At 42.5% G+C, this 25,446-nt stretch overlaps 1 protein-coding gene across 2 annotated transcripts in view; it reads right to left on the reverse strand.

Annotated features, from left to right (window-relative positions):
• Positions 1–25,446, reverse strand: part of GOLPH3L (golgi phosphoprotein 3 like) — an 85,292-nt gene that overhangs the window by 21,849 nt on the left and 37,997 nt on the right. For both annotated transcript variants that reach the window (XM_089678954.1, XM_089678956.1), the window contains exon 3: positions 1,019–1,150. In XM_089678954.1, coding sequence (XP_089535080.1) covers positions 1,019–1,150 — 132 coding nt within the window. The remainder of the gene's footprint in view (positions 1–1,018; positions 1,151–25,446) is intronic.

Here is a 25,446-nt window from a genome sequence, read left to right on the forward strand (position 1 = left end):
TGGCAGTTTCTATAGTTCTATCCTCTTATGACCACTTTAAGACACCAAAAACTAGCAGCAGAAGAGGTGGACGGAAGTACAGATCCACAGAACAGATGAGGTAGAAGCATGGAGATCCTTGCACTGCAGATTCTAAGGCACAGCTTCCTCTCCTGCAAGGAGAACACTGAGCAGCACAGTAGTGACATCACCAAATCTCACTCCATATCTCGTGAGAATAGAAGGAGCAGCAATGCCTTTGTGATCTCACGCTGCAGATACAAAGCTATAAGGCTACAGAACAGTCAGATGTCAGGAGGTGCACTGCTATTTTTATGGAGAATTCAAGGCAAAAGGGTACACTTTTCAGGGTAATGTCGATGCAAAATTAACCTTTCTGAATCTTCGCTATATCACAGTCAATATTCACTTTTTCAGCATAGGACTGCTTTAAGTCAGAGTATTCTGCAAGTCAAGACTTTTGTGACCTTAAAGTGGAGAACCCCAACTATATCTAATTTTTAAAATGTTCCTCCCCCTCCCCTTACCTACCCTGCCTAACCTGTATAAAAATCTATATACCTATTTATTTTCAATCCTGTCTAATCACCTGATCCTGCAGCTCTACATAAGGAAGCACTCAGCAACAGCTCTGCATGAGCCATGACGTCACCTATAGGTTCTCATAGCTCAACCATTGTAGGCACTTACTCTTCTCCCCAGCAGCAGCCACTCACCGACACAGGGGAGCTGGAGCTGCAGGATTATGTGCCCAGATTAAGAAAAAGATTAAAAATAAGTATGCAGCTTTTTTTTATACACGTTAGGCAGGATCAGTAAGTGACTAATGGCAGCCATAATATGTTTTTCTAATGTCAGTAGTCACAGAATTATCATAATAGGCTATGCCCCGTGTTATTAAATTATACACATGGCATTTCTTCATTTACACCTTAAGCACTATTGAATATTGGCCGACTCAGGAAAGCAGGAGATTGCTGCAATTAAAAAGATCAGAAGCAGTTAAACAGACAGTTACCCTTCTATCCAGAAGCCGCTTCTTCCTTAGTGTGGCTGGCTCCAAGACAACACGACCCCTCAGGGACAGCTCGATTAAAATGCCTCCACGCAATCCAGAAGATATGCAGTCATTCCAGAAGGACGTATAACCCTGCATCAAAACAAGAGGAGTCAGATGTTACCTTAACAACAAAAAACACCTCACAGCTGTAATGAACTCTATTGTATCATAAACCTCACATCTGACTTATGTAGAAAGTGGCCAGTGGGGGGCGCTGTTCCATTTACAAGTTGAATGATTTTTAACACAGTCAAAAAAGCCTTTTCTGAGCCCATGTCTGATCGTGAATTTACTTTGGTAGTTGTGAGCCCACAAAGCTACACATCTAGCATCTTTGTCCAATGAGACAGCTAACTGGCCACTGAAGGGCACTAGGAGTCTTATAGGCAGATCTAAAGAGGTAGTACACTCCAACTTACAACTTTTACAGGCAAGTATGGGTGATAGTTGCCATGCATACAGGTAAGACCTATCACCTAAACTACCACTGTCTAGGACAGAGGTGTCAAACTGGCAGCCCTCCAGCTGTTGCCAAACTACAAGTTCCATGAGGCATTGCAAGACTGACAGTTACAAGCATGACTCCCAAAGGTAGAGGCATGATGGGACTTGTAGATTCGCAACAGCTGGAGGGCCACCAGTTTTACACCCCCATCCTAGACAGTGGAAGTTTAGGTGATAGGTCTTACCTGTAGGCATGGCAACTGTTACCTAAACTTCCACTGTCTAGGACGGGGGTGTCAAACTGGCAGCCCTCCAGCTGTTGCAAATCTAGAAGTCCTATCATGCCTCTGCCTTTGGGTCATGCTTGTAACTGTCAATCTTGCAATGCCTCATAGGACTTGTAGTTTGGCAACAGCTGGAGGGCTGCCAGTTTGACACCCCCTGTTCTAGACCATGGAAGTTTAGGTGATAGTTGCCATGCCTACAAGTAAGACCTATCATCTAAACTTCCACGGTCTAGGAGATAGTCACATAGTTCACAGCTCAAGCAGATGATATCACTGTGCATGCACAGGCACTCTGCATTCAGTATACACTGAGCGTGCTCAGAGAGCGCAGTGCCGCAACAGTGACGTCATTGCAGCCCGGCCATTCAAACAACCGGAGAGTGCAAACCAGGAAAAAAGATCGGGTGAAGAGACAAGCATCGGGAGCGGTGACAGTGCTGGAGGGCTCCCTTAGAAAGAGAAGTCTGTTGTAACGTGCTAGTAATCTGGTACATTAACCTGCAGGGGCCCCTTTAAAGAAAAATTCCTTAGAGTTTACTACCGCTTTAAGTTTTTGTATCGGGGAAGTTTACCACTTTTACGAAAGTAAAACTAGTATTTGTTCTGAATTTGAAAGAAAAATCTGAATCAGCAAAATTGTAACAGATGAAGAGTGGATATTATCTCTCCAACTGATTTCTATACCGACCACCAGTAATAGGTGATGATGACGCTACACTATACTATCATCACTCAATGAAACAGTAAATTGGAGAAGAGAGAGTTCCAGGAGGTGGCATACACCTCATGGGACTTTTTCTTTTTCCTGGAGTCCATCTTTAAACCTCCAACTTCCTCTGGCGAGTTACAGCCACGACTTTATCCAGCTGGCATGTATTTTCATAGTATTTTCCATTGGTAGCTCTGCAGGAGAGATCTTTCCATGACTCGGTTAAAAGCTCCACGTGAGTTTGGTACTTCCCAGCCTGTACTTTTCCAACAGAATTGCTTGTTCAAGTTGTTCCCTTTCAATGTTGTTCCAAAAACTCAGTCTGTTCTTTTTATTATTCTAAAATAATTTTCTGCCTCTTGGCGACTAATATAGAAGATTTATACACATGAATTTTTAATATGCTTGTTAATCTTCCGGATTCCTTTGTTAAATTATTTTCTGGGCTCGTGAAAGCTCTAAGGCTAGGTCCACACTTGCAGTTTGCGTTTGATCCATTTCTGCAGTGCTTTTTGCACGTGTTTTTGATGCGTTTTGCATTTTTGTTTCTTGTTTGTTGCTAGGCAGATTAAAATGCAAAATGCATCAAAAAATGCACTACATGCTTTTCTGCAGCATCTCCATTGAAGTCTATAGAACCTAAAGCGTAACATTTTGTATTTAAAAAAAGTCCCTGACCCTTTTTAAAAAACACACTGGGGGAAAACGCGGAGATGTGAATCTGCCCCATAGGAAACCACGTTAAATGGACTGTACTGCGTTTCTGCAAAACGCTGCAGGAAGAAAACTTAGGTGAGAACCTAGACTCCATGATGTTCTTCATTACAGGACTGAAAGCACAACGATATTTTCTACAAACCCTCCTTATGCAGGCTATAGATGGGTTGAACATCGGTCGATTTTTCGAATGATAAACGAAAAATCAGTCGTTCATTCGGCCGCTGTTACCACCAACGGTTTAAAAAAAATCGTCCGACTAAATCATAAAGTTCACCCCGTAACTTATGTCCCTTGCAGGTCACGGCTCATGCGCCGATTTTTTATCGTTAAAACGATCAGTCGATTTGGCCATCATTGCCGGGAAAATCAGCCGATCGCCCAAATCGACTGAGAATTTTCCAACATGACCGACAATCTCAAAGTGCAAAAAACCCGAAAACCGGCCAACCAATAAGTGCGAAAATAGGCTGATTTTTTTTTCCGGCCGAAAAATCGGCCGATTTTCGAACAGTCTATGGCCGGCATTAGTCTAAACTGCAGTTCCTGCCCAGCCAATCAAATCCATCTACAAATTTTAGTTGACTTGCTGTATTCTACATTTCCAGATACTGACCTGGAATAGCCGAAAAGGAAACTCAGAGCTCCTAAGCAGCATATTAGTTCCAAGTCAGGGACTGAGAAAATGACTGAAGCCATTGGATCATCATGCCAGCCATGAAAGTAAAAAGATTGACCCTTGCTCAGGAAAGCATTTTGAGATTTGCATAAATTCTCCCAAACACCAGTCCACTGTTGGCATCAGAGCTGAGGGGGCCAAGATGTTTTTTTAGGAAGATGTACAGCATTTTGCCAGTCCCTTCCACCAGCCATAATCTGCCTGCTTTGCTAGAGAAGTGAAGAGACCCAGTGATGATGCTGCCATGTCTAAAATAAGGTATGTAATGAAAATGCTGGTGGAGGGAGGGGGAAAGATGGTAATACTTGATTTTCACCTGTTTTCCCAGCAGTCACATGCCATTTATTAGGAGTTGGGAGCTGCAAGGGCTGTGGGCACAGACCATCAGCAGAGCTCAGCCTCTTCTGCCGACATCTCACCATGATGTGCTACTACTGGGGTTCGCTACAGGAGTCACCGTCAATAAAGAACATATGGGCTACCCAGCCTATGATACAATCCAATGACAACGGGACCGTGTGAGCTCATAATGCTTCATTCCACAGTGCATGAAGAGCTGACAATGGTACCACTGTTCTACGAGCCTCTAAATAGCGTTGTCACTCTATCACAGGTTAATATTGACATACGGCAACCACCAGTAACCTGGTTAAGAGTGAGAAAATCCAACAATTTTTAATTTTTTGATTTACAGACACATTACAGCGGCTTGAAAAAGTATTCATACTCCTTGAAATTTTCCACATTTTGTCATGTTACAACCAAAAACATAAGTGTATTTTATGTGATAGACCAACACAAAAGTGGAACATAATTGTGAAGTGTAATGGTTTTCAAATTTTTTGACAAATATCAGAAAAGTGTGGCATAAATTTGTATTCAGCCCCCTTTACTCTGATACCCCTAACAAAAATCTAGTGGAACCAATTGCCTTCAGAAGTCACCTAATTAGTAAATAGAGTTCACCTGTGTGTCATGTAATCTCAGTATAAATACAGCTGTTCTGTGAAGCCCTCAGAGGTTTGTTAGAGAACATTAGTGAACAAACAGCAGCATGAAGGCCAAGGAACACACCAGACAGGTCAGGGCTAAAGTTGTGGAGAAATGTAAAGAAGGTTAGGTTATAAAAAAATATCCCAAGCTTTGAACATCTCACAGAGCACTGTTCAATCCATTATCCGAAAATGGAAAGAGTATGGCACAACTGCAAACCTACCAAGACATGGCCATCCACCTAAACTGACAGGCCGGGCAAGGACAGTATTAATCAGAGAAGCAGCCAAGAGGCCCATGGGAACTCTGGAGGAGCTGCAGATATCCACAGCTCAGGTGGAAGAATCTGTCCACAGGACAACTATTAGTCGTACAGTCCACAAATCTGGCCTTTATGGAAGAGTGGCAAGAAGAAAGCCATAAGAAGTCCCATTTGCAGTTTGTGAGAAGCCATGTGGGGGACACAGCAAACATGTGGAAGAAGGGGCTCTGGTCAGATGAGACCAAAATTGAACTTTTTGGCCTAAAATAAAAACGCTATGTGTAGTGGAAAACGAACACTGCACATCAGCCTGAACATACCATCCCCACTGTGAAACATGGTGGTGGCAGCATCATGTAGGAATGCTGTTCTTCAACACGGACAGGAAAGCTGGTCAGAGTTGATGGGAAGATGGATGAACCAAATACAGGGCAAACGTAAGAGAAAACTTGTTAAGAGTCTGCAAAAGGGGTGGAGGTATCCCTTCCAGCAGGACAATGACCCGAAACATCCAGCCAGAGCTACAATGGAATGGTTTAGATCAAAGCATATTCATGTGTTAGAATGACCCAGTCACAGTCCAGACCTGAATCCAATGGAGAATCTGTGACAAGACTTGAAAATTGCTGTTCCCAGATGCTCTCCATCCAATCTGAAAGAGATTGAGCAATTCTGCAAAGAAGAATGGGCAGAAATGTCCCTCTCTAGATGTGCAAAGCTGGTAGAGACATCCCCAAAATGACTTGCAGCTAGAATTGCAGTGAAAGGGGGTGCTACAAAGTATTGATTCCGGGGGGCTGAATACAAATGTTGCCACACTTTTCACATATTTTATTATAAAACATTTTGAAAACCATTTCTCATTTTCCTTCCACTTCACAATTATGTGCCACTTTGTGTTGGTCTATCACATCAAATCCCAATACAATACATTAATGTTTTTGGTTGTAACATAACAAAATGTGGAAAATTTCAAGGGGTATGAATACTTTTCCAAGACACTGTAATACAGCTTTCACACAAGTTGCTATTCCATCCTCATCCACCAGGATTATCTACAGGCACCCACCCTTCCATCATTACTGGTCTAAACAGAAGCAGCTCGTGTATTTAGTGCAATTAAGTTTAGGAGCACAACTTGCCCAGAAGACATCTCAACATGTGCAACAGTCAGACTACATCCATTCCTAAGGACCATAACCAGCTCTATAAAGTGTGTGTGTAGGAGTGTTCCTGGGTTAGTTGTCACCTGAAGTATCCTTTTTGTTCCCCGCTCTCCTGAATTCCAAACTATGCTAGACCATTTTCACCACCCTTTTGGTTGGGTTGCAAGGCTAATGGCACAGCTACTAATGACTTTGTGCAGGAAGCTGGGTCGTACAACAGACTTCTCCAGACAGTACATAGGCGTACCTGGGTCCCACCAGTTCTGTGCTGATGGAACTGCTGTACATCTTCTGATGTCTAAGGAAAATGAGCCTGATGTATCTCATCTGCTGCATTCCGTTTCCTTGGCAAACCACTGCATCTACAGTCCTCAACTTTGCCCGTTTCTTTGTGCTTCTTCAAAAGAGCTTGACACATCTTGAAACCCCAGTCTACTTTGAGATCGTTGCCTGGAAGAGACCTTGCTGACGCAGTTTACCCACCTTGTGTCTTTTTGCTATGCTCAGCCTTGTCATAGTGTATGACCTGTGACATGACACTGTCTTCCGCAACCTCACCTTAACAGCAGAGTTTGGCTGTTCTTCACCCAGGTTTAAGCCTCCTACACAGCTATTTCTGTTTCAAATAATGACTGTTTCAACCTACATATGAAATGGATGATCATTAGCACCTTGGTATAATTGGTTAATCATGCACCTGACTCTAACCCTACAAAATCCCTGATTTTCTGCATGTGTACAAATTGATGCTGGTTGAAACCAAATGGTAGTCACACCAAAATATTGATTTGGTTTTGATTTTTCTTCGCTCACTTTGAACTTTGTAAATTGATCAAAAAAGAAAGAATTACAATATATACATGCATGCACATTACACAGTATCAGCAAAGGTTCTTACAATGGTAAGCAAGCACTGATGAGACGATTTACAATAGGCTGATCTCTTCATATGTGCTGATAGAGATAGAACAACAAAGGAAAATGGACCAATGTCCCGCTATAAAAAGTTTGACCACACAAGTCCGGTCATTCTGAACAAGACGTAATTATCAGCTTGACCAGAACTGGAAATCTGCAACTGATATCTAGTTGCTACAGACAGCAGATATTACTATGCTTGTAGCTGAAAAACCTATTGTTAGATAAAATGCAAAGTGTGAAAGTAAAGGTCACCGACACCGAGCTACAGGAAGAATATAACTTGTTTACTCAGGAACAGATCTACCTAATCAACATATCGAATATAGTCTCGTGTGAAGCAAAGTGAACACAAGTGATGGCATTGCTCCAGGTTTTCATGGACTATATCATCACTCTTACCAGGAAGTTTGTTGGTTAAATGGACAATCGACACCAATGACAGATGCCTTTACTATGCAAATAGTTCGCTGTTAATCCAGAACTCTACTAATTACATGTGCCAAGCCGGCCAGGTCTCTGCAAGCTGTCCCGGATGTGTCAGTTACACAATAAGCAAACACCAAGCCAGCCTGCTGGCCTTGATCATCTTGTGACCAAACACGCACTTACACCTTCCTTGCACAGGCTGGACTACAGCTCATCTTGGAGATGTGAATCAACAGGGCACGCCAGCATACCAAATCACAATGGGCCTCATTTACATACAGTGGATATAAAAAGTCTACACACCCCTGTTAAAATGTCAGGTTTCTGTGATGTGAAAAAGTGAGACAAAGATAAATCATTTCAGAACTTTTTCTACCTTTAATGTGACCCATAAATTGTACAACAAACTGAAATCTTTTAGGTGGAGGGAAGTAAAAATAAAAAACTAAAATAATATGGTTGCATAAATGTACACACCCTTACACTAATACTTTGTTGAAGCCCCTTTCAATTTGATTCCAGCACTCAGTCTTTTTGGGGAGGAGTCTATCAAAATGGCACATCTTAACTTGGCAGTATTTGCCCGCTCTTCCCTGCAAAAACACTCCAAATCTGTCAGATTGCAAGGCCGTCTCCTGTGCACAGCCCTCTTCAGATCACCCCATAGATTTTTGATTGGATTTAGGTCTGGGCTATTCCAAAACTTTCATCTTCTTCTGGTGAAGCCACTCCTTTGTGGATTTGGATGTATGCTTTGGGTCATTGTCATGCTGACAGATGAAGTTCCTCCTCATGTTCAGCTTTCTAGCAGAAGCCTGAAGGTTTTGTGCCGATATTGACTGGTATTTGGAACTGTTCATAATTCCCTATACCTTGACTAAGGCCCCAGTTCCAGCTGAAGAAAAACAGCCCCAAAGCATGATGCTGCCACCACCATGCTTCACGGTGGGTATGGTGTTTTTTTGGTGATGTGCAGTGTTATTTTTGTGCCAAACATATCTTTTGGAATTATAGCCAAAAAGGTCAATCTTTGTTTCTTCAGACCATAACACATTTTCTCACATGCTTTTGGGAGACTTCGGATGTGTTTTTTCAAAACTTAATTAGGCTTGGATGTTTTTCTTCGTAACAAAAGGCTTCCATCTTGCCACTCTACCCCATAGCCCGACATATGAAGAATATGGGAGATTGTTGTCACATGTACCACACAGCCAGTACTTGCCAGATATTCCTGCAGCTCCTTTCATGTAGCTGTAGGCCTCTCGGCAGCCTCCCAGACTAGTTTTCTTCTCGTCTTTTCATCCATTTTGGAGGGACGTCCAGTTCTTGGTGATGTCACTGTTGCACCATTTTCTCCACTTGATGATGACTGTCTTCACTGTGTTCCATGGTATATCTAATGCCTTGGAAATTCTTTTGTACCTTTCTCCTGACTGATGCCTTTTTACAATGAGATCCCTCTGATGCTTTGGATGCTCTCTGCGGACCATGGCTTTTGCTGTAGGATGTGACTAAGAAAATGTCAGGAAAGACCTACTAGAACAGCTGAACTTGGGGTTAATCAGAGGCACTATAAATGAAGGCAGGTGTGTACTGACTCCTATTTAACATGATTTTGAATGTGATTGCTTAATTCTGAACACAGCTACATCCCCAGAGGGTGTGCACACTTATGCAACCATATTATTTTAGTTTTTTGTTTACTCCCCCCCTCTAAAACATTTCAGTTTGTTTTTCAATTGAGTTGTACAGTTTATAGGTCACATTAAAGGTGAAAAAAGTTCTGAAATTATTTATCTTTGTCTCTTTTTTTACATCACAGAAACCTGACATTTTAATAGTGTGTGTAGACTTTTTATATCCACTGTAGATGTTCATGCATGGCACCAGTTGGGATCCTTGTACCAATTTCAAAAGTAGATTTCAAAAACCATCTGGAATCTGACAACGCCTAGGTTCACACCGCTGTCCTGTGCGTTATGTGCTGCGGTGGAATTTATCTTTATTGGGCTTTATTGTTTTACAGAGCATGGTAAGGTTCTACCATAAATTGTTGTGGGCTGCATTATAAAAAATTGTGCGAGCGCCTAGGCTGCCATAATCAAATGTACAATACTGCACAACAACAATATAAATCTAGCTTTATCGCTACAAACACCAAGATATTTTGTTGTTAAAAACATAAATAAGCCCCAAATTAATTTTAAACAAAAAGACGTCCTTCACACGGCCATTTAGCCACATACACCGGATTCCAATGTCAAGAATCTGCAGATTCTTGTGGGTGGAGTGACAGGTGCATGTGATCAGCAGCATGACACAGGGTTACCTGCAGTTAGGGATGGATGCCAGTTATGTCCAAGGCTCAGACACCTGTCCCTAAAGTCCTTTTCACACAGGAATCAGGTCCTCCTATCAGTTTTTAAGGTGGACCTGATCAGATGGTCCATTAATCCAAATGCACAGGTGGGTCTATACGGACTTGTGTCTGTTTACACCAGCCTACCTCTAGGACCGATATGGTCCACTCAAAATAAAAATAAAAAAAAAAACACGGGGATCCATCCCCTTCCATTTAGGTGGATTGGATTGCACAGTAGTCAGAGTCTGTTTATACCCGGCCTCCGATTGAGCAGAGTGGACTGTGTCCATGACCGCTCTGCATAAACAAAGCAGACACGGACCTGTCATTTGCCTGCTCTGCTCTGATCAGCAGGGGATCTGTGAGCGGGTCTCCTGCTGCTCGGGACTGAGTCGGCGCCATCTGAAAGGGGCTTAACTGCAGGTAAACCCTTTGTTAGCAGCTACATGAAAACAGCCACTATTGGCTGATTCTTCCTGGAATCAGGTGTATGCGATTAAACAGACACATGAAGAAGACCAAAAAGTTCTTGGATAAAAAAAAGAAAAAAAAGAAAAAGCTATCCATGCGCAAGCCCATGAAGCGGCAGCAAATAATCACATGGTTTCTCATTGTTGCTATCATGGAGGATACAGGAATTTGTCACTTTGCCCATTCAGGGCAAAAATACAGGTTCCTGGAATGTGTCATTCCTACAAACAGCAGCGCACCTAACCCTGGCCAGTCATTCTTTAATGACTGAAGGCCAGTTATTTTCTGAATGTGCCGCTGGTGCATAGATGACCGATTCAGGGCCAACATGTAAATATTAATATTGTGCAATACGTGGCGCAAGCATAACACACTATACATTTTTGATATTTATATGTTGGCCCCGAGCAGCAGTGCCAACCGATATAGTAGATTTGCACTGTACGCATGCAAACCTTAGTACAAACATTTACATGCATAAATCCTAAAAAAACACTCCGTATGTCAGTCTTTGACTGCAGATTTTTCTATATTCTGTTTACACAGCTTTACGCTGTAGACCAATAAGGCCAGTGTGTATGGGCCAATAGTATACATATCTGCAGTGTTCAGATCTGTGTAAATTACGGGCCTGAATGTACCGTGTTGTACTCCTGTGTGCACGAGCTCTTAAGGCTTCAAATTTAGTTTACAGGCCAACACACCCACCTGGGAAATATGCAGCAAGATCAGGTCAGAAATATTATTATACAGGATTTATATAGCGCCAACAGTTTGCTCAGCGCTTTACAATATAATGGGAGACAATACAGTAACAATACAGTTCAATACACAAGGGATAGGAGGGCCCTGATCCTGGGAGCTTACAATCTAGGAGGGAGGGGCTAGTGGTGCAAAAGGTAATAACTGTGGGGGGGATGGACTGGTTGGAAGAGTAGAAGATTCCATTAGCTGAGGGCAGGATAGGCTTCCCTGAAGAGACAGGTTTTCAGAGATCGCCTAAAAGTGAGCAGAGTAGGCGATAGTCTGATGAATTGGGGTAGAGAGTTCCAGAGGATGGGGGAAGCTCTGGAGAAGTCCTAGAGACGAGCATGGGAGGAGGAGACAAGGGAGCTAGAGAGCAGGAGGTCGTGCGAGGAGCGGAGACAAGATTGGTGGTGTAATTTGGGGCAGTTATAAATGGCTTTATATGTTATTGTTTTGAATTTTATCCGTTGGGCAAGCCAGTGGAGGGATTGGCAGAGAGGGGTGGCAGACATGGAACGGTTAGTAAGGTGGATGAGTCTGGCAGCAGAATTCTTGACAGACTGAAGAGGGGATAGCCTGCGAGGAGGTCGGCCAATGAGGAGGGAGTTACAATAGTCAAGGCGAGATATAACAAGAGAGTGAATAAGTTGCTTAGTGGTTTCCGAGGTTAGGAACGGGCGTATCTTGGAGACGTTGCGGAGGTGAAGTCTACAAGATTTGGACAGCGATTGGATTTAGGACTGAAAGGACAGATGGGAGTCTAGGATTACACCTAGTACCCTGGCATGAGGGGAGGGACTGATGGTTGTATTGTTGATCTTAATGGAGAAGTCAGGGGAGGGGGCACGGGCTGGGGGGAATACTAAGAGCTCAGTTTTGGAAAGATTGAGTTTGAGGAAGTGGAGTGACATCCATGCCGATATGTCACTTAGTAGGTTAGTAATGCGAGAGGAGACTAAAGGGGTGAGGTGAGGGGTAGAAAGATAGATTTGTGTGTCATCAGCATAGAGATGGTACTTAAAGCCATGGGAGTTTATCAAGTGACCAAGGGAGGAGGTGAAGATGGAGAAGAGAAGGGGCCCAAGGATGGAACCTTGAGGGACCCCTACGGAGAGGAGGAGGCAGAGTTATAGGGAACGCTGAAGGAGCGCTGCGATAGGTAGGAGGAGAACCAGGAGAGAGCAGAGTCTCAGAGGCCAAAAGAGTAGAGTTTTTTTGAGGAGGAGGGAATGATCAACCGAATCAAAAGCTGCAGAGAGGTCACGTAGTAAGAGTACGGAGTAGTGGCCATTGGTTTTAGCAGTTAGTAGATCATTAGTAAGTTTTAGTAGGGCAGTTTCAGTGGAGTGTAATGAGCGAAAGCCAGACTGTAAGGGGTCAAGAAGGTTGTCGGTGAGGTGGGAGCTCAGGTGATTGTAGACTAAGCGTTCTAAGAGTTTAGAGGTAAATGGGAGCAGGGAGATGGGTCTTAAGTTGTTCAGGTTGGTGGGGTCCAATATATATATACACACACATACACACACACACAGTATCTCCCAGAAGTGAGTACACCTCTCACATTTTTGTAAATATTTGATCCTATCTTTTCATGTGACAACACTGAAGAAATGACACTTTGCTAAAATGTGACGTAGTCAGTGTACAGCTTGTATAACATGTAAATTTGCTGTCCCCTCAAAATAACTCAACACACAGCCATTAATGTCTAAACCACTGGAAACAAAAGTGAGTCCACCCCTAAGAGACAATGTCCAAATTGGGCCCAATTAGCCATTTTCCCTCCCCGGTGTCATGTGACTCGTTAGTGTTACAAGGTCTCAGGTGTGAATGGGGAGCAGGTGTGTTAAATTTGGTGTTATCGCTTTCTCATACTGGTCACTGGAAGTTCAACATGGCACCTCATGGCAAAGAACTCTAAAGATCTGAAAAAAAGAATTGTTGCTCTACATAAAGATGGCTATAAGAAGATTGCCAAGACCCTGAAACGGAGCTGCAGCTATATATATATATATATATATATATATATATATATATATATATATATACATATATACACACACACATACATACATACACACACACATACACACACACAGATACACACACAGTGAAGGAAATAAGTATTTGCTCCCCTGCTGATTTTGAATGTTTGCCCACTCACAAAGAAATGATCGGTCTAAAAATCGAATGGTAGGTGTATTGTAACAATGAGAAACAGAATAGCAACAAAAAATTCAAAAGAAATGCATGTCTAACAAATGATGCACTGATTTGCATGTTCATGAGGGAAAGAAGTATTTGATCCCCTATCATTCAGCAGGATTTCTGGCAACCAGGTGTCTTTCATACAGGTAACAAACTGAGATTAGAAGCAGTCTCTTAAAGGGAGTGCTGCTAATCTCATTTTGTCACCTGTATAAAAGACACCTGTCCACATGAGCAATCAAACAATCAGATTCCAAACTCTCCACCATGGCAAAGAGCTGTCCAAGGATGTCAGGGAGAAGATTGTAGACCTACACAAGGCTGGACTGGGCTACCAAACTATCGCCAAGCAGCTTGGTGAGAAGGTGACAACAGATGGTGCAATCATTCGCAAATGGAAGAAACACAAAACAACTGTCAGTCTCCTTAGGTCTGGTGCACCATGGAAGATCTCACCTCCTGGAGTGTCAATGATCATGAGAACAGTGAGGAATCATCCCAGAACTACACGTGAGGATCTTGTCAATGATCTCCAGGCAGCTGGGACCACAGTCACCAAGAAAACAATTGGTAACACACAATGCCGACAAGGACTGAAATCCTGCAGTGCCCGCAAGGTCCCTCTCTCAAGAAAGCACATGTCCAGAAGTCTGAAGTTTGCTGCTGAACATCTGAATGATGCAGAGGAGGACTGGTTGAAAGTGTTGTGGTCAGATGAGACCAAAATCGAGCTCTTTGACATCAACTCAACTCCCCATGTTTGGAGGAGGAATGCTGCCTATGACCCCAAGAACATCATCCCAATTGTCAAACATGGTGGTGGAAACATTCTGCTTTGGGGGTGTTTTTCTGCTAAGGGGACAGGACAACTGCACAGTATCAAAGGGACGATGGATGGGGCAATGTACCGTCAAATCTTGGGTGAGAACCTTCTTCCCTCAGCCAGGACATTGAAAATGGGTCGTGGATGGGTGTTCCAGCATGACAATGACCCAAAACACACGGCCAAGGCAACAAAAGAGTGGCTCAAGAAGAAGCACATCAAAGTCCTGGAGAGGCCAAGCCAGTCTCCAGACCTTAATCCAATTGAAAATCTGTGGAGGGAGCTGAAAGTTCAAGTTGCCAAACGTCAGCCACCAAACCTTAATGACTTGGAGATGATCTGCCAAGAGGAGTGGGCCAAAATCCCTCCTGAGATGTGTGCAAACCTGGTGGCCAACTACAGGAAACATCTGACCTCTGTGATTGCCAATAAGTGATTTGCCACAAAGTACTAAGTCATGTTTTGTGAAGGGGATCGCATACTTCTTTCCCTCATGGACATGCAAATCAGTGCATCATTTGTTAGACATGCATTTCTTTTGAATTTTTTGTTGCTATTCTGCCTCTGTGTTACAATACACCGAACATTCGATTTTTAGACTGATCATTTCTTTGTGAGTGGGAAAACATTCAAAATCAGCAGGGGATCAAATACTTATTTCCTTCACTGTGTGAGTATATATATATATATATATATATATATATATATATATATATATATATATATATACACACACACACACATACACACACACACATACACACACACACACACACATACACACATATACATACACATATATACATACATATACGTACACATATATACAGATAGATATACACACACTAATTTTTTTTTTTTTGTTTGATATGGGTGCTGGGGATGTCTACTGGGAGGGGGTGACCTGAGCCCAGAGTTGTAGTTCTATTCTTAATTACTTGCCACCCTACTATGACACTCTTGCATCTAATGAATATTTTAAGTATCTGAACTTGAGAGTTCCAGTTGTATGTTCAGTCTGACACACCCTAGTGAAGCATTGACCAGCGATTCTCTGCTCTGATTGTATTCATTTACGTAAGCGACACTGTAAGTCGTTGTCACCAGGCAATGCAAAGCAATCAATCCTCAAGCTATAATAAAGAGTACAGTGTATTGTCAGTTAGCACACATTTTGGGTGATTACTAGAGGGTGTATGATGTCATGTGTTGTTTGATGTTTTTCCATAGATTTGTTTTCGCAGAGAATTTGTAGATTAGCCAAATATAATCCCCAATCACTTCCTCTGCTTCCAGCGACTCTGTTGCTGCCATAATAGAATGAGAAGTGCCTGCAGCAAAGAAGACCACCACTACCCCAGCTCTCCAGCCATTCACACCACTGATCTATGCATTGGATGCTTAGCCCCCCCTCCCCAACCACACCACTGATTCATGCACTTGTGAATGGGGACCCAGTGGGGGTCTCCAGTGATTAGCTTTGGGCGGCAGCCATTGAAAGTAATGGGAGGCTGACTGTTCCCACAGCTAATCATGGGCACTCGCATGTCTGCATCCAGGGCTAATCATCATAGGTAATTGCTCCAAAAGTGATTACAGCTAGGTTCACATTTGTGGGTGGTGCGGCTGCGGATCAGCACGAAAATCCATGCAGACGCACCACCCGCACAGAGGAATGTGGACCAGTGGGTGGGTGCCATTAGTTCGGGCTGCGTATTCAGAAGTGGTGCAGGGACTTATTCCCTACGGGGCACGGGAGTCCATTCAAATGAATGGGCTCTCGTGTCCTCGAAAAAACATGGCCCGCACGGCCAAATATATATGAATCGGGGGTACATGAGAGCAACCACAATTAACTAAGGGAGTGGTCAGCCTCCCATTGCTTTCAATGGGGCATCCGCAGCTAATTGCTGGGTCTCCCGCAGGTAGTCAGCAGCATCCCCATTCGCAAAAAAGAGACTTCTCTTAAGGCCCATACACGCGTTAAAATTGAATGAAAATTTTTGTACAAGGAGCGGATCATTAGTATCTTTCAAGAGCTGATCACAACAGTTCATGCAACAATAACCGAAGGGACAAGCGCGAAAATTGTTCTCGTACAACACAAGCTCATAGTGTTTTCGTTTAAGCAATACAGTAGCATCCAAAAATACAATACATGACATAATTTCCTAATTACTTTTCTGTCGTACCAGAATTTTCATAAGTTGAGTAACCTCTTTATTTTTGATATGGAGACTAGCAAATAAAAACGGACAATCATTCGTCTGATGTTCTCAATGTGTGTACTAGGCATTAGGCCCTTCTTTTACAATTTTTTCTTTTAGCTGGTTTTAACAACTGTTGCGATAAGAAGTTCCTTACACAGGAAAGTGCATTGTTTTCAGTGGGTTAGCTGATTAATTTCCATAATGAGAAGCATATGTGAAGCATCTTTAGCATTCCAAGGTTTTTTTAAGCCAGCTATTGACTGATTCTCAACCGGTTCCACAGGGACTGGCCAAAATTCCAGCCATGTATGGGCAGGCTGAATGTACACAATTTGATTGATTAATCAACTTGGGTACAACCAGCCTGTTAGATTTTACATGCAATTATTGCTAGTGGTTATTAAAGCCGCTAGCAGTAATCATTGTGTTGTCCCGGGGGGAGAACACAGTGAATGGCTTCATGGGAGGGATTCCTCCATCAACACAGTCAGTGCAGGAAAGAAAATTGCTCCATCTATGGCCGGAATTTGTTATAAGTATGAAAGAACCCCTTGCAACATCACTGTTATATAGTATAGAACACAAGTAACCTTGTATATGCATATTTTTCAACACGTTTCATTACTGTTTCAAGGATGTACATGCAATTCAGGTAGACACGCAACATATAAATGACATACATTACTTAAACAGAATCAAATACAGACCTCAAATAATAGATCATAGGAAGTTGTTTTAGGAAATACATCCTTAACCATTCCCATGCAATGTCGGCCCATTGCCAAACGATCGCAATTCAAGAAGCACTTGGTATGGCGAGCCACAAGAGGATAAATGATAGGTTTACATTGTCCCAAAAGCTACAGTGAGGTACAATGACCTCTGAGATGTAAAGAGTTCCTATATATATATATATATTTTTTTTTTATTTAGGTCCATATATATTTGGACACAGGCACAATTCTAGTTTTTTTTTTTTAGGTGTTTAGCTAAACATATTCAGGCTCTAGTTATATAATGGATATGGGCTGAACGTGCACACTCAGGTTTAATTTGAGGGTATGTACACCCAAATTGGAGGAAGGGTTTAGGAATTACAGCTCTTAAGAGTAGCCATCCCCCTTTTTCAAGGGACCAAAAGTAATTGGACAATTGAATATAATCACCAACTGTCCCCTGATATGAGCAGACATGGATCACCCACTCAGAATTCTCATGGGTTAAATATACAGTTAGGTCCATATATATTTGGACACAGGCACAATGTTCATACTTTTGGCTCTGTATACCACCAGAATAAATTAAAACGAAACAATCCAATTGAATTTAAAGTGCAGACTTGCATCTTTAATTCAAGGGGTTGAACATAAATATCACGTACAAATTTTAGGAACTGCAACCATGTTTATACACAGTCCCTCCATTTTCAGGGGCTCAAATGTAATTGGACAAATTAATGTAATCAAATAAAATGTTCATTTTTAATATTGTGTTGAGAATCCTTTACTGGCAATGACTGCCTGAAGTCTGGAACCCATGGACATTACCAAAGACGGGGTTTCCTCCTTTCTGATGCTTTGCCTGAAGTCTGGAACCCATGGACATGAAGACAGAGTTTCCTCCTTTCTGATGCTTTGCCTGAAATCTGGAACCCATGGACATGACCAAAGACTGGGTTTCCTCCTTTCTGATGCTTTGCCTGAAGTCTGGAACCCATGGACATGACCAAAGACTGGGTTTCCTCCTTTCTGATGCTTTGCCTGAAGTCTGGAACCCATGGACATGACCAAAGACTGGGTTTCCTCCTTTCTGATGCTTTGCCTGAAGTCTGGAACCCATGGACATGACCAAAGACTGGGTTTCCTCCTTTCTGATGCTTTGCCTAAAGTCTGGAACCCATGGACATGAACAAAGACTGGGTTTCCTCCTTTCTGATTCTTTGCCAGGCTCTAACTGCAGCTGTCTTCAGTTGTTTGGATGTACATACCCTCCAATGAAACCTGAGAGTGTGCACTTCCAGCCCATATCCATTACTATAGCTTGAATATGTTTTGGTAAATGCCTGAAAAAAAACTAAAATTGTGCCTGTGTCCATGTGTGTGTGTCCGTGTGTGTACACACATGGCAATGAAGACCAAAAGGGCTTCTTAGTCTGGAGTGATCACATAAGAGGACCAAACCTCCAGGCACCATCTGAGGTTTGCTATGGTAGGAACAGGGGCATATTCGCCCTCTTCTCCTTACACCTCCTGCCACTGGTCATGTGTCACGCCTACTGACATAAGGACATCAGAGGACCAAGATGGGGTATTGGCACATCACACCTCAGATGTGCTCCACACTGGAGCTCAATCCAGCTCCTCTCCATGTCAACAGTCAATGCTTTTCCATTCCCATGGGGGAGGAGGAAATACATGGTGCACCCCCCATCTCACAACATGTCCGTCAATCTAGATGTTTCTTTGACCTGAAAGGCATATCTTATTTAACACCTAATAACATACACCAACAGCTGTGACAGGCATAATGATGTAGTGTTCATCAAATTATATTGTTACTGTGACATGCATATAAAATATGAATGCCCAACATAATAATTCCAGCAAGTTCCAACAAGATGACAATGCTGTGTACATTCAATGACAGAATATTAAAGATAATCAGAGTTGAATTACTCATTAACAGTGCAATGATGTTATTATTTTTATTAGGGCCCGGATTTTTCATGGCCTCTAACATAATAATCCATTTACATAAAATGTTTTTTTTTAAATACATTTTATTGAATTTTGAAAAAAATAAGCCAAAGTATCAGTACAACTTTATAATAGGGTCACAGACCCGAAAAAAGTAGGATCTGATGGAAGGGTTCTCAAGACGTATGTCTTGATATGCTGAGCATGGCTAATATACAGAATATCAATATTCCAAAGGAATAAAGAGACGTGGATGGAGAGTTCCCTACAGGTCACTACCAACCCAAAAGGGTCAAGGCGGGGCCGGGGAAATCAGCCCCAATCTCCTTCAAGTCATTTAGCGAATGAATAGGAATATGCTGAAACTGAATAACTTAAACCAAGAGAACACAGAACCTGGGTGACCTAAAAAGGTCAGAAGAGCTGAATTCTGATGGAAAGAGATTGAAGAGGTAGCAAAATCATCTGCTGCCAGAGTGATCATACAGTCAATGAAAAACAGAGAGGATGAAAGGGTTGATAATTCTGAATTAGACAAGGTGCAGTCCATAAAGGCTCGCAATATAGAAGAAAAACATTTAAAGAAGTGGAGTGGAACACTTCCAAATCAAGTTTTTTCCACTATAAAACAATTTTCAGCTTGTTATTGATATCCATTATAGTCGGCTTTGTGGAAGAGGTCCCTTTTTTTTTAGTATGGCCCTACAAGCCACCAACCAGCAGATGAAGGTTCAGTGTGAGAGATATGAAGAGCTTTCCCGATGGGTCGAAGTAGATAGTTTTGTTCGTGTGCTCCATTTTCATCCTGATTGTAATACCTGTTAATCATTTTGGCATACGGGCAACTATGAGGCTTAATGTTGATAAATGTAAGGTTCTGCACTTGGGGGCTAAGAATATACATGCATCATACATACTAGGGGGGTACAACTGGGGGAGTCAATGGTGGAGAAGGATCTGGGGGTTCTGGTAGATCACAAGCTTAATAATGGCATGCAATGCCAAGCTGAGGGTTATAAAGCGAGCAAAATCCTCTCTTGTATTAAAAAAGGTATAGACTCCAGAGATATAGAGGTATAGACTCCAGAACATTGGGGAACTGGAGAAAGTACAGAGAAGGGCAACCAAACTGATAAGAGGCATGGAGGAGTTCAGCTATGAGGAAAGATTAGAGGAACTGAATTTATTCTCTCTTGAGAAGAGGAGATATGGTCACCATGTATAATACATAAGGGGGGGGGGATATGATCTCCGTGTATAGTACATAAGGGGGATATGATCTCCATGTATAATACATAAGGGGGGATAAGATCTCCATGTATAATACATAAGGGGGGATATGATCTCCATGTATAATACATAAGGGGGGGATATGATATCCATGTATAATACATAAGGGGGGGATATGATCACCATGTATAATACATAAGGGGGGGATATGATCACCATGTATAATACATAAGGGGGGGATATGATCACCATGTATAATACATAAGGGGGATATGATCTCCATGTATAATACATAAGGGGGGATAAGATCTCCATGTATAATACATAAGGGGGGATATGATCACCATGTATAATACATAAGGGGGAGATATGATCACCATGTATAATACATAAGGGGGGGATATGATCACCATGTATAATACATAAGGGGGAGATATGATCACCATGTATAATACATAAGGGGGAGATATGATCTCCATGTATAATACATAAGGGGGGATAAGATCTCCATGTATAATACATAAGGGGGGATAAGATCTCCATGTATAATACATAAGGGGGAATATGATCTCCATGTATAATACATAAGGGGGGGATATGATATCCATGTATAATACATAAGGGGGGGATATGATATCCATGTATAATACATAAGGGGGGGATATGATCACCATGTATAATACATAAGGGGGGATAAGATCTCCATGTATAATACATAAGGGGGGATAAGATCTCCATGTATAATACATAAGGGGGGATATGATCTCCATGTATAATACATAAGGGGGGATATGATCTCCATGTATAATACATAAGGGGGGATATGATCACCATGTATAGTACATAAGAGGGGATATGATCTCCATGTATAATACATAAGGGGGGATATGATCTCCATGTATAATACATAAGGGGGGATATGATCTCCATGTATAATACATAAGGGGGGATATGATCTCCATGTATAATACATAAGGGGGGATATGATCTCCATGTATAATACATAAGGGGGGATATGATCTCCATGTATAATACATAAGGGGGGATATGATCTCCATGTATAAATACATCAGTGGTTCATATAGTGAACTTGGTGTAGAGTTATTCACCCTGAGGTCATCACAGAGGACAAGGGGGCACTCTTTATGTCTGGAGGAAAAGAAAATTTAATCTCCCAACACAGAAAGGTTTCTTCACAGTGAGAGCTGTGAAAATGTGGAATAGACTCCCTCAAGAGTTGGTTCTGGCCAGCTCAGTGGATTGCTATAAAAAAGTCCTGGATTCTTTCTTGGATACACAGAATATAACTGGATACTAATATTTATAGGTAAAGTTGATCCAGGGGATATCTGATTTCCTCTCGGGGGGATCGGGAAGGATTTTTTTCCCTGCAGGAGCAAATTGGATCGTGCTTTGCTGGGGGGATTTTTTTGCTTTCCTCTGGATCAACTGTGGGTATAGGATTGTAATTTTTTTTTAATGGTTGAATTGGATGGACTTTTGTCTCTTTTCAGCCAGACTAACTATATATGTAACAACATGAACGTGGTACAAAAACAAAAAACACTTTGTTTTGGACCATTTTAAAGCCTAACTCCAGGTTTTACTTCAAATTGTTTGTTTTTGGCCAGGCTGGCCCAGACAGGCTATTTCCTTTAGTAAAGGATGCACGTGCTGTCAGCGCTGTATAAATGATATTGACCATCAGTTATATACAGTATACAGCATTGTGTTCCAACACCGTTACAGGGACTTCCCATCTGCTGCTGGAACAAAATGGAGGTGGGTTGAGTGCTTCCCGATTGGCTGTGGTGAAGATCATGACATCATCTGGCCTTCTGTCTTTGTTTAATCACCTCCAGGAGTCCAGAATGCTAGGTGCCAGGAAGGAATCCATTGTTTTCTTATGTTTGTTTATTTGTTTATGTAATGTAATTTGTTCTTGTTCGCCATACCTGTCTAGAGGGCAGGTTTTTGTGTATAAATACTTTGCTGATTGTTAATAAAATCTGTCCTTGTTTTACTCCAACATTGATTCTGTCTGATGCTTGGGGTAAATTTGATATATTCTGGTTCTAGGGTGCAGGAGGCTTTAGTTTGGCGGAGATACCCAGTCGGGGTGCCAGGCAGTCCATCACATGAAACATATTTAACAAAGAAAAAAAAGGGGGGAGGGGGGGGTTCATCATGGAATGCAACCCCCATCTTTAATATCATGAATATGACCATATATTTTTCTGAGCAGATCTCATTTTGTTTTCACCAATATAGTAGGCATTACATTCACAGAGCATTGTTCCAAGAAACGCGTTGGATGAATCTTCCGCACGGTTTCCCTGTTCATGTTCAGTTCTTCTGCCGTCGTTCACACACTCAACCTTCGATTGGAGTGTAAGAAGGTTCACACTATGTCCATGTTTGCCTCCATCCTTTGTATTTTTGGCTGCCCACTTCTAGCATCATGGTGGACATCTTCCTGCCCCACCTTAAACCGCCTATGCCATTTAGAAAAACTTCATTTCTTCATGGAATGTTCACCTTAAGGGCTCGTTCACACTAGGCTGTTTTGCCAACGCTTGCCAAACGCCCCTATAGCATTTGGCAAGCGTTGGTCCGGCGTTTGCGGAGCGTTTTTTAACGCTCGGCAAACGCCGCATGCGCGGTTTAGAGGCGGTTGCTAGGCGTTTGCCGAGCGTTAATAACGCCCCACAAACGCCTATAATGCAGTTTGAGTGGTGTTACCGCTCCGCAAACGCCCCGCAACCGCGTCGCAACCGCACCGCAAACGCTGGCCGGGCGTTTGCGGAGCGGCACCAGAGACGAGAATAGGAGGCTTCAAAGCCTCCTGACTCGTCCAGAGGCGTCCGTTTTTCCGCGACGCAACGCGACGCAAACGCTCCCGTTAGAACAGCACCATGTGCTGTAATGTGCAGAATTGGCAGAGGCGTTTGGGAAGCGGTAAAAACGCTTCCCAAACGCCTCTCTGCCGCCTGCACACAAGGCTAGTGTGAACGTAGCCTAAGTCTGCTGTAACAGCTAAAAAGTTTTAGGAGGAGCCACACCACGCCGTGACGTCACGCCGCCGGACCAACGTGGAGCTCCGGCGGCCATCTTACTACACCAGTCGGTCAGTCCCTAACAGATTACTGTCTGCAACGATTTATATGTTTTTTATACCCTGATACATCCTAATAAAATCTTTTAAATATACTACACTATGGGAGTATCCTTTTCATCCCCTGGGGAAGCACTCTAGCCCACAGACCCACTCCAAGGACGGATTACTGCTACCCAGGTCAACCAGAGGGATAATACCCATCAGGAATACATAGGGGGACCCCTAGTGGAAGAGGATCATCTACCTCAGACCAAACAGAAGGAGGACCACCCACTCTCAGGCGACATCTGGATGATTTATATACAAAGAGCATTTATTATGCGCGTCCGGTGAGTGCGCATTGCTTTATCACTATCACACGGATACCGGACATCCAAGTCACCTTGAGCACTTATATCCTTATATAAATTTGCTGGACTTTCCTTTGTTTTTTGAACCTTTATGCATATATTTATTACTGATTCATTAAGGATCTATTTTCTTTTCATTGATTTTATTATCGAGCGCTGCACTTTATATATACATAGCTAAAAAGTTTTGCTCGCACTTTTGTTAACACACAAAATTTAGAGTTAATCGGCTGCTCCAGATTCCAGTCACTCATGTTCTGCCAACAGCGTCTCCCTCTCTCTCCCTCTCCCTCCCTCTCTCTCCCTCTCCCTCTCCCTCCCTCTCCCTCCCTCTCCCTCCCTCTCCCTCCCTCTCCCTCCCTCTCCCTCCCTCTCCCTCTCTCTCCCTCTCTCTCCCTCTCTCTCCCTCTCTCTCCCTCTCTCTCCCTCTCTCTCCCTCTCTCTCCCTCTCCCTCCCTCTCCCTCTCTCTCCCTCTCCCTCCCTCCCTCTCCCTCCCTCCCTCTCCCTCCCTCTCTCTCCACTGAAATTAAAATTCTGTTGCTGAAAACGAACATTGCACAGTTTTTAAAAATGAATATATATTTTTTGGAAAATTTGATATAAAAAAAAAAAAAAAAAAAAAAAAAAAAAAAAACACAATATATACCCCAATTTTTTTTTTCGTGGAATGGCGAGAAACTGCGGTACTTAAAAATCTCCACGGGTGATGCTTTAAAAATGTCTACAGGTTAGCTGTGTAATGTTACAGAGGAGGTCTAGTGTGAGAATTATTGCTCTTGCTCTGACATTCGTGGTGATACCTCACGTGTGGTTTGAACACCATTTACATACGTAGGCATGGCCTACGTATGCGTTCACCACTTTGTGCGAGCACGGGGGTACTTTAAACTTTTTAAAAAAAATGTATTTAATGTTTTTGAGGTTTTCTTGCACTGTCCCTTTAAAAAATGTTTCAATCACTTTTATTCTAATCACAAGAAATACATGCATCCCCTGTGATAGAAATAATTAGTGACAGGTCCTCTTTATGGAGAGATGTGGGGTCAGTAGGACCCCACATCTCTCCTCTGCAATGTAAAGCATTGAATAAAAAAAAGCTTTGATCTAGTGCCTTTAAAAAAAAATTTATGAAAGAAAAAAAAAAAAAAATTGGCCGGAACGGGAAGTGACATCGCTCCGGTCCTCCAAGGGCATAGAGATGTGTGGAGGCCAGCTTTCCTTCACTCATCTCTATGCCCAGTGTCGGGATCGTTCGATTGTTTCTCAGGTAAGGCTGAGAACTACTGAGCGGTGGCCGATGGCGGCAGCAGGGACGGGTGGCGGTGGCGAGGGGTGGGTTTTTTTTCGGCACCTGTATTGTACTTTTTTAAAATTTCGTCCGACGGCCAAAAGGAGTGTTTTTGGCCGAAACGTTTCAGCCACCGAAATTTCGGTGCATCCCTAGTTATTTCTTCCAGTACTCCGAAAAGACCAAGTCCACTGGTCTGCGACCCAAGTGAGTGCAAGTTAGAACAGAACACGCTCCAGTGCTTAATTTGTTAGACATGCGTTGCTTTTGAATTTTTTGTT

This window comes from Staurois parvus, unplaced genomic scaffold, assembly GCF_062004578.1.
Source record: "Staurois parvus isolate SC_StPar_1 unplaced genomic scaffold, SC_StPar_1.0 ptg000213l, whole genome shotgun sequence".
NCBI classification, from domain to species: Eukaryota; Metazoa; Chordata; class Amphibia; order Anura; family Ranidae; genus Staurois; species Staurois parvus.